Consider the following 12,159-nt stretch of genomic DNA (forward strand, 5'->3'; position numbering starts at 1 on the left):
GACCAAGCAGAAGAAAGGATATCAGACATTGAAGATCAACTTAATGAAATAAAGCATGAAGACAAGATTAGAGAAATAAGAACAAAAAGAAATAAACAAAGCCTCCAAGAAATATGGGACTATGTGAAAAGACCAAACCTACATTTGATTGGTGTACCTGAAAGTGATGGGGAGGATGGAACCAAGTTGGAAAACACTTCAGGGTGTTATCCAGGAGAACTTCCCCAATCTAGCAAGGCAGGCCAACATCCAAATTCAGGAAATACAGAGAACACCACAAAGATACTCCTCGAGAAGAGCAACTCCAAGACACATAATTTTCAGATTCACCAAGGTTGAAATGAAGGAAAAAATGTTAAGGGCAGCCAGAGAGAAAGGTCGGGTTACCCACAAAGGGAAGCCCATCAGACTAACAGCAGATCTCTCTGCAGAAACGCTACGAGCCAGAAGAGAGTGGGGGCCAATATTCAACAATCTTAAGGAAAAGAATTTTCAACCCAGAATTTATATCCAGCCAAACTAAGCTTCATAAGTAAAGGAGAAATAAAATCCTTTACAAACAAGCAAATGCTGAGAGATTTTGTAACCCCCAGGCCTGCCTTACAAGAGCTCCTAAAGGAAGCACTAAATATGGAAAGGAACAACCAGTACCAGTCACTGCAAAAACATACCAAATTGTAAAGACCATCGACACTATGAAGAAACTGCATCAACTAACGGGCAAAATAACCAGCTAACATCATAATGACAGGATCAAATTCACACATAATATTAACCTTAAATGTAAATGAGCTAAATGCCCCAATTAAAAGACACAGGCTGGCAAACTGGAAAGTCAAGACCCACCAGTGTGCTATATTCAGGAGATCTATCTCACATGCAGAGACACACATAGGCTCAAAATAAAGGGATGGAGGAAGATCTACCAAGCAAATGGAAAACAAAAAAAGCAGGGGTTGCAATCCTAGTCTCTGATAAAACAGACTTTAAACCAACAAAGATCAAAAAAGACAAAGAAGGGCATTACATAATAGTAAAGGAATCAAGTCAATAAGAAGAGCTAACTATCCTAAATATATATGCACCCAATACAGGGGCAACCAGATTCATAAAGCAAGTTCTTAGAGACCTACAAAGAGACTTAGACTCCCACACAATAATAGTGGGAGACTTTAATACCCCACTGCCAATATTAGACAGATCAACCAGACAGAAAATTAACAAGGATATTCAGGACTTGAACTCAGCTCTGGATCAAGTGGATCCAATAGACATCTACAGAACTCTCCATCCCAAATCAAGAGAACATACATTCTTCTCAGTACCACATTGCACTTATCCTAAAATTGGCCACACAATTGGAAGTAAAACACTCCTCAGCAAATGCAAAAGAACGGAAATAAAAAGCAAGTCTCTCAGACCCAGTGCAATCAAATTAGAACTCAGGATTAAGAAACTCACTCAAAACCACACAACTACATGGAAACTAAACAACCTGCTCCTGAACGACTACTGGCTAAACAATGAAATTAAGGGAAAAATAAATAAGTTATTTCAAACCAATGTGAACAAAGACACAACACACCAGAATCTCTGGGACATAGCTAAAGCAGTGTTTAGAGGGAAATTTATAGCACTAAATGCCCATAGGAGAAAGCATGAAAGATCTAAAATCAACACCCTAATATCACAATTAAAAGAACTAGAGAAGAGCAAACAAATTCAAAAGCTAGCAGAAGGCAAGAAATAACTAAGATCAGAGCAGAACTGAAGGAGATACACAAAAAACCCTTCAGAAAATCAATGAATCCAGGAGCTGATTTTTTAAAAAGATCAACAAAATAGATAGACCACTAGCCAGAGTAATAAAGAAGAAAAGAGAGAAGAATCAAATAGACACAATAAAAAATGATAAAGGGGATATCACCACTGATCCCACAGGAATACAAACTACCACCAAAGAATACTATAAACACCTCTACGTAAATGAACTAGAAAATCTAGAAGAAGTGGATAAATTCCTGGATAGATATACCCTCCTGAGACTAAACCAGGAAGAAGCTGAATCCCTGAGTAGACCAATAACAAGTTCTAAAATTGAGGCAGTAATTAATAGCCTACCAACCAAAAGAAGCCCAGAACCAGACGGATTCACAGCCGAATTCTACCAGAGATACAAAGGGGAACTGGTACCATTCCTTCTGAAACTCTTCCAAATAGAAAAAGAGGGACTCCTCCCTAACTCACTTTATGAGTTCAGCATTATCCTGATATCAAAACCTGGCAGAGACACAACAAAAAAAGAAATTTTGAGGTCAATATCCCTGATGAACATCAATGTGAAAATCCTCAATAAAATACTGGCAAACCAAATCCAGCAGCACATGAAAAAGCTTATCCACTACGATCAAGTCAACCTCATCCCTGGGATGCAAGGCTGGTTCAACACATGCAAATCAATAAATGTAATCCATTGCATAAACAGAACCAATGACAAAAACCACATGATTATCTCAATAGATGCAGAAAAGGCCTTCAATAAAATTCAACACCCCTTCATACTAAAAACTCTCAATAAATTAGGTATTGATGGAATGTATGTCAAAATAATAAGAGATATTTATGACAAACCCACAGCCAGTATCATACTGAATGGGCAAAAACTGGAAGCATCTTCTTTGAAAACTGGCACAAGACAAGGATACCCTCTCTCACCACTCCTATTCAATATAGTATTGGAAGTTCTGGCCAGGGCAGTCAGTCAAGAGAAAGAAATAAAGGGTATTCAAATAGGAAAAGAGGAAGTCAAATTGTCTCTGTTTGCAGACGACATGACTGTATATTTAGAAAACCCCATCATCTCAGTCCAAAGTCTCCTTAAGCTGATAAGTAACTTCAGCAGTGTCAGGATACAAACTCAATGTACAAAAATGACAAGCATTCCTATACACCAATAATAGAGAGCCAATTCATGAGTGAACTCCCAACCACAATCGCTACAAAAAGAATAAAATACCTAGGAATACAACTTACAAGTGATGTGAAGGACCTCTTCAAGGAGAACTACAAACCACTGCTCAAGGAAATAAGAGAGGACACAAATAAGTGGAAAAACATTCCATGCTCATGAATAGGAAGAATCAATATAGTGAAAATGGCCATACTGCCCAAGTTAATTTATAGATTCAATGCTATCCCCATCAATCTACCATTGACCTTCTTCACAAATAAGAAAAAACTACTTTGTTTCATATGGAAACAAAAAAGAGCCCATATAATTTTAAGGGCCCAGACAATCTTAAGCAAAAAGAACAGAGCTGGAGGCATCAAGATACCTGGCTTCAAACTATGCTACAAGGCTACAGTAACCAAAGCAGCATGGTACGGGTACCAAAAAAGATATATAGACCAATGGAACAGAACAGAGGCTTCTGAAATAATACCACATATCTACAACTATCTGATCTTTGACAAACCTGACACAAACAAGCAGTTGGGGAAAGGATTCCCTATTTACTGAACGGTTTTGGGAAAACTGGCTAGCCATATGCAGAAAACTGAAACTGGACCCCTTCCTTAAACCTTATACAAAAATTAACTCAAGGTAGATTAAAGACTTAAACATAAGACCTAAAACCATAAAAACCCTAGATGAAAACCTAGGCAATACCATTCAGGACATAAGCATAGGCAAAGACTTCATGACTAAAACACCAAAAACAATGGCAACAAAAGCCAAAATTGACAAATGGGATCTAATTAAACTAAAAAGCTACTGCACAGCAAAAGAAACTACCATTGGAGTGAACAGGAAACCTACAGAATGGGAGAAAAATGTTTGCAATCTATCCATCTGACAAAGGACTAATATCCAGAATCTGCACAGAACGTAAACAAATTTACAGGAAAAAAACAACCCCATCAAAAAGTGGGTGAAGGATATGAACAGACACTTCTTAAAAGAAGACAGGAGATCGGGACCATCCTGGCGAACACGGTGAAACCCCGTCTCTACTAAAAAATACAAAAAACTAGCCAGGCGAGGTGGCGGGCCCCTGTAGTCCCAGCTACTCGGGAGGCTGAGGCAGGAGAATGGCGTAAACCCGGGAGGCGGAGCTTGCAGTGAGCTGAGATCTGGCCACTGCACTCCAGCCTGGGCGACAGAGCGAGACTCCGTCTCAAAAAAAAAAAAAAAAAAAAAAAAAGAAGACATTTATGCAGCCAACAAATACATGAGAAAAAGCTCATCATCACTAGTCATTAGAGAAGTGCAAATCAAAACCACAATCATTTCATGCCAGTTAGAAGGGCAATCATTAAAAAGTCAAGAAACAACAGATGCTGGAGAGAATGTGGAGAAATAGGAACGCTGAATTAGTTCGACCATTGTGGAAGACAGTGTGGTGATTCCTCAAGGATCTAGAACAAGAAATACCATTTGACCCAGCAATCCCATTACTGGGTATATACCCAAAGGATTATAAATTATTCTACTTTAAAGACACATGCACATGTATGTTTATTGAAGCACTGTTCACAATAGCAAAGACTTGGAACCAACCCAAATGCCCATCAATGACAGACTGGATAAAGAAAATGTGGCACATATACACCATGGAATACTATGCAGTATGAGTTCACGTCCTTTGCAGGGACATGGATGAAGGTGGAAACCGTGAGTCTCAGCAAACTATCACAAGAACAGAAAACCAAACACCACATGTTCCTACTCATAAGCAGCAGTTGAACAATGAGAACACATGGACACAGGGAGGGGAACATCACACGCCGGAGCCTGTTGGGGGGTGGGGGGCTAGGGGAGGGATAGCATTATAAGAAATACCTAATGTAGATGATGGCACGTGTATACCTATGTAACAAACCTGCACAGTCTGCACTTCTGTTCTGTATCCCAGAACTTAAAGTATAATAACAAAAAAAGAAGATATACATCAACAACAATTTTATTGAAGCAATTTTAAGCAATACATTTTTCATTTCCCTTTTCATTCCTCTTTCATTTAAGTTCCTAGGTATGTGTGAAATAATCACGTTAATATTTACAGTGCCACATTTTAAATCACAGTAGCACTCTGAAAAATCTGCCTGCCCAATGGACAGAATGGAAGTTAACTAATCATCAACCATCATCAACCACAAATATGTATTTATTTATACCTTGTTTTCAGGATTCTGTTAGACCCTAGAGTTGCATTTATATTATACCTTTAAAATCAGCTTCTAAATGGGTTTCATCTCATAGTCCACCACAGCTTTTTTTTCCACATTTTTTGCCTTTGCTTCAATGACACTAACCTATCCTTCTTCTAGTTCTATGTCTACCTTCTAACCTCACGCTCTTCTTCCTCATTCCATCTTTAATCTTCTCCTCCTTCTTCTGTTCCAAGTATCTCTCTTCTAGGCACTCACTAGGCAAGCTCAATTACTCTCCTTGTTGACTCATCACCTCTAGATGGGTGATTTCTAAGTTTATTGCTCTCTCCTAACTTTGAAGCCCATATTTTTAACAGTTCCACTTGGTGTCCTGCCAATACTTTAACATCTCTAAAATCAAACTCATCCTACCACATAAACCTGCTCCTCTCTAATCTCACCCATTCATATATTAAAACAACAAATATCTATTGAGTGATAGTTTACATATGTCATGGTGCTAAGCTCAGATCCTATCCAAAAGCAGCTTAGAGTCTAGAACAGTCAGTAAGCCTAGTATCTTTGTTCAATACCTTTATTATAGCACATATTTTTGTTGTGGCAGGCTAAACAAGATAAGTAAAAGATAATAGTAGAAAATAAGACAAATAAGAGTGGAATGGATTATTGAGATCAGAATATCGAACTTATTCTTCCTCAAGAAGTGAATTCTTGTTTTAATTATAGGCTTAATTCTATCAACTTAATTCTGTATAAAATGGGGAGCTCCAAGAAGTTTTTGAGCAGGAGAATCTCTACATTCCATTTTCAGAGGTCGAATCTGGCTAGAATGCATAAAATGAATTTAAATGGAGAAGTATTAGAAAATAGGTCATACAGATCTATGAAAGAGATTATCTTAATCTGAACACATACAGTGAGAGATTCAAACTCAAGGCTTTTCACAGCCTGGCTTTGACTAGCCTATAGAATTTTGTCTCAGAATACAATACTTTTAGGCTTGTCAGGTTTCAGCACACTGGACACTAACCATCACTGAATACATGCCCCATCCTGCCCAAACTGTTTTTCAAGGCCTAGCTCAGAAACTTTTGGGAAATAATTTTCTGATTTCCCTCAGCCAAAATAAGCTGTTCCCAGAGCATTTTATTTGTAATTTACTGATGCCACTTAATCATTCTCCTGCCAAGCTGTAAACTCCTTGCAGTAAAGGATTATGCATTATTTACTCTGGTTTTCCTCAAACTTGGCACAATTCCTGACATATATGAAACATCTTATTTAATGTTGGGTTATATTGGCACAGTGGAAAGTGCACTGGCTTTTGGAATTACACTTAAGGACTGAATCACTCACTAGCTACATTACTTTAAGCAAGTATTTAACTTTTCTTAAGCTTAATTGCCTATAAAATTACCTACTTCTTGCAAATTATTGTGAAACTTTGAAGTCAATTCTAAAAATCACCTATAAAAAGCCCCTAGCAAAGTATATGGTACATGGTGGGTATTTAATAAATGGTAACTGTAATTATGGCCCTAGGAATTTTTTTTTTTAGTCTCAAGTGAAACAGCAGATTTTTTGTACACAGCATAATCTTCAAACCCTTTATTTCCTCTTCAGGTTTAACTGTGCTCAATTATGACTATCCCTGGTTGAGAGAATGTACTCAACAAACATCTGTGACTGCCTACTACATGCTAAATGTTGGGAAAATTTTTAAAAAATGGAAAGTTCTTAGTGACAGGGCCTCCTCTCCTTGTCTGTACTACCCAAGAAAGAACACTGCTGAGTTTCTGGGTCTCATATAAGATACCATTCTGGTACTATATAATTTCATCCTTCCTATATTAATTCAGAAACATTTATTAGCTATCCTGTAGCAGGCATTGTGCCAGAAACAAAATGGAGATGAAACAGTTCCAATCCTGAAGAAGGTATTTCATTGTTTCACTCGTGATAGTGTATCTTTGTTTTTACAACACAAGAAAGAGGAGCATTACTGAGTTTCTGTGGCATATATGCATTCTATTACACTGTATAATTTCATCCTTACCTATAGCCTTCTGTATATGAAACCGAGTAAAATCTGATAAAATGTTCCAGTCTTTAGTATTTCCTATGTTACTTTTTGGTTTGTGATCTTCTTTCATAGTAACTTGAAGATTTACCATCCAGATGCCAACAATTCTGGTGAAGAAATAAAAGACATGTTGCTAGCTCGTTAAAGTTTTATGGACTTTCACCAACTAGTAAAATTAAAATTATATAGTAACTACTATTCTTATTGATAGTCCTTTCTTATTTCAGAATTCTTTTAGCAGTCTAAAGTACCTATTCAGCCATCTTATTTGTTTTGGTAATATAGCTAAGAGTTCTAAATAACCATTTGTCAAATCCATTAGAGGTGAACTGTAGTCAAAACTGGAAAACTCTGTAACTTAAATGTGATTTCATTGTAATTAATAGAACCTAAGTAGAATCATGGAGTTAGTAATGAAAATATTTTAATTCTAGCAAAAAGCAATCAACCACTTCCTAAAACAATGCTTTTTTTTTTTTCCTCTTGGGTTTACTCTCCTCCTCCTTTATTTATAATTTATTCTTACCACAGAACTAATAGATTAAGATGTTCTTTGTTTGGTTATACTTATAAAATATGACCCTGACATCTCTTTTTCTATTATATTACTTATACTTCTAATATATTGCTTATTATTATGCTATTTTTCTGCTTCCAAAATAAGGGAGAATTTTAATCTATGACTGCATAAATTTAAAAACTACCTTCCACTGGTCACAGTTCTATGAATGGTTCAGTGATGATCTGAAATCTGGGTAAGTAATATTGGTACACAGGCAGTCAAACTAGAGCAATTGCTGAGTTCAAAAGCTAATGGCTAAGCATTGTTTCACAGACTGCTCTCAGTTCCGAAACACTAGATATGTATTATCCATATCACTTAACTATTTATTTATTTAGATCGAGTCTTGCTCTGTCACCTAGGCTGGAGTGCAGTGGTGCCATCTCAGCTCGCTGAAACCTCCGCCTCGCGGGTTCAAGCGATTCTCCTGCCTCAGCACCCCAGTAGCTGGGATTACAGGCATGCGCCACCACGCCAGGCTAATTTTTCTACTTTTAGTAGAGACGTGGTTTCACCATGTTGGTCAGGCTGGTCTCGAACTCCTGACCTCGTGATCCACCCGCCTCAGCCTCCCAAAATGCTGGGATTACAGGCCTGAGCCACCGCTCCCCGCCTAGTTTATGCTTAAAAAAAAAAAAAAAAAATCACGTTTGTATTCAAGGTGAGAAAGCTTCAGAATTACTAAGGACAAGGATTCTGACAGAAAGTTAAGTTCAGACCTGGTTACAGATTCAGACACCTTGATAAAGTAGGAGATAGTCTCCAGTATCTTAACAATAAATACTTTTAAATGCAAGGCTTTATGAGTAGAGGAGTGATCACTTGAATCTAGAGAGGGCGAGAAATGGAGAGGGATTGCTAACAGGCATTGGGGTTCCTTTTGGAGTGGTGAAACGTCTTGGAATCAGAGGTGACAGCTGCACACGATTATGAATGTACTAAGTGCCACTGGACTGTACACTTTAAGATGGTTTTTATGTGTGAATTTCATCTCAATAATTACTTTTTAAAAAGGGGCGAGCTTATGTAGCAGGGATGGACTTTGCTTGGTGAAGGCCCCTACCGTACAGTGCCCAGACATCCGCAGCGAGGTCAGTGAGGAGCACTCCCACCTCACACAAAGCCATGTGAAAACTTAACAGATTTCCCTCAGCTGAATCCCCGTTTTCAATAACCGCCAATTAGCCAACATTTAACAACATACTGAACTCATTTCTGTATGGGAAAATAGCGAAATATTCATCAAAACCTTTAGAAAGCTGCATCACCGGCCACTTAGAAATCCCCTGCGCGCAATGGAGAACACCAGGGTGGAAATGGTAGAAGCCATTTTTTGTTAAGGTTTTTGTCCTGGGTGGAGGGTATTCGTGAGGATTCAGTCAGCCTGAAACATTACATTTAAACACAGGTGCCTAGTTACGATGATACATTTGCCAGTAGGGCAGCATCGCACGGTGAAAGGCAAAAAGCCCTCTAAGCCGCCTCCTGTGACGACAAAGCTCTCAGTCAACGCTCACCGCCATACTCATCCGCGGGAACGCTCCCTCCACCAGCCAAAGGCGGGGCCTCTGAGGGCACTCCCGCCACACAGCGCGAATTGAGCTTCCGGCCTTCCTGGGAATTGTAGTTTTAGTCACCGACACATTTTTGTTATTCGGGCCAGTATGCGGTGAATCAGAAAACTACAATTCCCAAAGTGCCCCGGGGCGGCGAGGGGCCGCAACGGTGACGACTGTCGCAGAGAAGGCCCGGAGGGGCTCTGCGTTCTGGAGTGGCGCTGCTTGGGCCGGTGGTGGATTGCAGGCTGCTGGTGTTGCGGCTGGGGAGAGCGGCTAGAGGGTTCGGCATTTTTCGTCGGGATCCCTGCAAGGATGAGTGCTGCCAGAGAGTCTCACCCGCATGGGGTGAAGCGTTCGGCCTCCCCAGATGACGATGTAAATAACAATGGCGGAGTGGCAGAGGGTTGAGGCCTACTAAAGGCTGGAGTAGGCCAGGAAGGGTGGTTGGAGGAGGTCGCGCCTGAGGTGGCCCGCAGCGGGAGAGCCCAGGGGAGAAACCAGAAAAATGAGTGGGAAATGTCTCCCTTAATCTTTATGAGGGTCAGAAGGTTTGAAGAGGCCCACACGCTGGGAGCCGAAGACCTGCGTAGGAAAGGGGATTGAGGAAGGAAATTCTGAGAGGGTCGAGGAGTGAAAGAGCTTAGTCAAGGGATTTCTTATGTGCGTTTTGGGGGGCCGATGAGGGTGCTTTCTCGGGCCTTTGTACTCACGGTAGAGACGGCAAGACTCTCCCTGTTTTGGATTCTAAATGTTCCTGTGACAGTGTCGAAATGTTCGTGCACATTTGGACAGATTTTCCTGCCTGGATGATTTTTGCAATGTGCCGTTGATAGTTAACTTTAGCTGCACTACTAAGGGTAAACCGAGAACAGTATGGAGCCGAAAATTGTGCCACGGGTGTAATTTGGTACTGGCTTTGGTGGTGAGGTCTGAGACGTTGAGACCTAGAAGCCCATTTTGATGTCGGATATTAATACCTCGTTCTTCTTACCTCGTCTCCCCATCAAATGCCGTTCGCTTCTCCAGCCCCCACCTCATAGGTTTTAATAGCAAACGGTTTATCCCTTAAAGTAACCTATTAAATATTTACTGCAGTGCCGGGTGTTGGGAATTCGGAGAGAAATATGATGCTTATTTTAGGCCTTTTTGTATATTTGCCCTAGCTCGTAGCGCAGTGTCATGGAAACAGTAGGTAATCAGTAAACGTAAAACTAGGTCCTTCCTACAACGGATAAAAGTCTTGGCAACGTTGATGGGGAAATTGTTGGAGAGGGAGCGGAGAGGTCATCTTTAAGGATGATGAAGGGATATCTCAGTTTTTTTCGGTTTTGTTTAAAGTACTGTAAATTTCTGAATACATAGAGCTTTAAATTTTTCTATTTCAGTGCTTTTCATAAAATTTTAAAAGCCTACTGAATACTACTTTGTAGCAAATGAGATGGTGTTAAGACCTGCCCCTCTTGAGTGGGAGGTGGGGCGAGGACCAGAATAGTAAGGGTCTTTAAAGGAATCGACTTCAGCTCTGCAGAAAGATTAGCTATCAGTAAAGATGTGGAGATGAATGGGCATCTAGAGAAGTTTATTCTTGCTCTCTGTTGTTTCTGCTACTGGCTTTTAGATCTTGTTAATATGGTAATTCAGGTTTTGTCAGGAATTGATTCACGTTTTTGAGTAACCTGGCTCACTTAAAAAGCTGTTAACATTGTTTTCCTCCTGATCTTTAAATGTGACTTGATTGCTAGGATGTCAGACACCTGTTTGGAAGTATCTTTTCGCTTGACAGAAATCTCCAGGTGATACGAAATTTCACAAAGTTAAAGGGATTAAGTCATTAAGTTTGCAGCTTCGGAAGAAATCAGTTTAAACTAGACGACCTTTAAGACCTTTCCCAATCATGTAAGCGTATCTTTAAGTACCTGGGTTTTGTTTTTGTTTTGAGACAGGTGAGACAGGGTCTCTCTCTGTCGCCCAGGGTGGAGTGCAGCGGCACAATCAGTGCTCCCTGCAGCCTCCACCTCCCTGGCTCAAGTGATCCTCCTGCTTCAACCCCCTCTCCCCACATGACCACCACAGTAGCTGGGACTTACAGATGTGCGCCACTACACCCAACTAATTTTTTGTATTTTTAGTAGAGACCGGGTTTTGCCACGTTGCCCAGGCTGGTCTCCAACTACTAGACTCGAGCAATCTGCCCACCTCGGCCTCCCAAAGTGCTGGGATTACAGGTGTGAGCCACCTGCCCAGCCAGTACTTAAAAAAAAAAATTTTTTTAACCATAAGTAATACATTCATTAAAATACCTCCAAGCTGTTGTAAGAAAAAAAAAACTAGCAGGCTGGGTGCAGTGGCTCACACCTGTAATCCCAGCACTTTGGGAGGCCGAGGCGGGCAGATCACGAGGTCAGGAGATCAAGACCATCTGGCTAACACAGTGAAATCCCGTCTCTATTTAAAAAATTAGCCGGGTGTGGTAACGGGCATCTGTAGCCCCAGCTACTACGGAGGCTGAGGCCGGAGAATGATGTGAACCTGGGAGGCGGAGCTTGCAGTGAGCCGAGATCGGGCCACTGCACTCCATCCTGGGCGATGGAGCAAGATTCCGTCTCAAAAAAAAAAAAAAAATCTAGCTGTAACATATAGTTGGGAAACAGTTTCTAATGAGCATTCACGGTATGTAAGAGATCATTGAAGTTTTCTTTTTTTTTTTTTTTTTTTTTGAGATGGAGTCTGGCTCTGTTGCCCAGGCGGGAGTGCAGTGGCGCGATCTGGGCTCACTGCAA

At 40.3% G+C, this 12,159-nt stretch overlaps 1 protein-coding gene and 1 long non-coding RNA gene across 6 annotated transcripts in view; one reads left to right on the plus strand and one right to left on the minus strand.

Annotated features, from left to right (window-relative positions):
* Positions 1-9,556, minus strand: part of LOC105508561 — a 103,486-nt gene extending 93,930 nt beyond the window's left edge. The window contains exons 1-2 of the long non-coding RNA XR_001001293.1: positions 9,338-9,556; positions 7,232-7,365 (exon numbers count right to left, since the gene is read on the minus strand). This is a non-coding gene — a long non-coding RNA (uncharacterized LOC105508561). The remainder of the gene's footprint in view (positions 1-7,231; positions 7,366-9,337) is intronic.
* Positions 9,314-12,159, plus strand: part of LOC105508560 (chromosome unknown open reading frame, human C11orf58) — a 19,968-nt gene continuing 17,122 nt past the window's right edge. For 2 of the 5 annotated variants that reach the window (XM_011937424.1, XM_011937429.1), the window contains exon 1: positions 9,544-9,754. In XM_011937424.1, coding sequence (XP_011792814.1) covers positions 9,692-9,754 — 63 coding nt within the window. In that variant the 5' untranslated portion in view covers positions 9,544-9,691. Of the gene's footprint in view, positions 9,755-12,159 lie in introns of all 5 variants that reach the window. The other 3 variants (XM_011937425.1, XM_011937428.1, XM_011937427.1) reach the window with 3 other exon arrangements.

Source organism: Colobus angolensis, unplaced genomic scaffold, assembly GCF_000951035.1.
Source record: "Colobus angolensis palliatus isolate OR3802 unplaced genomic scaffold, Cang.pa_1.0 Scaffold164, whole genome shotgun sequence".
NCBI lineage: Eukaryota > Metazoa > Chordata > Mammalia > Primates > Cercopithecidae > Colobus > Colobus angolensis.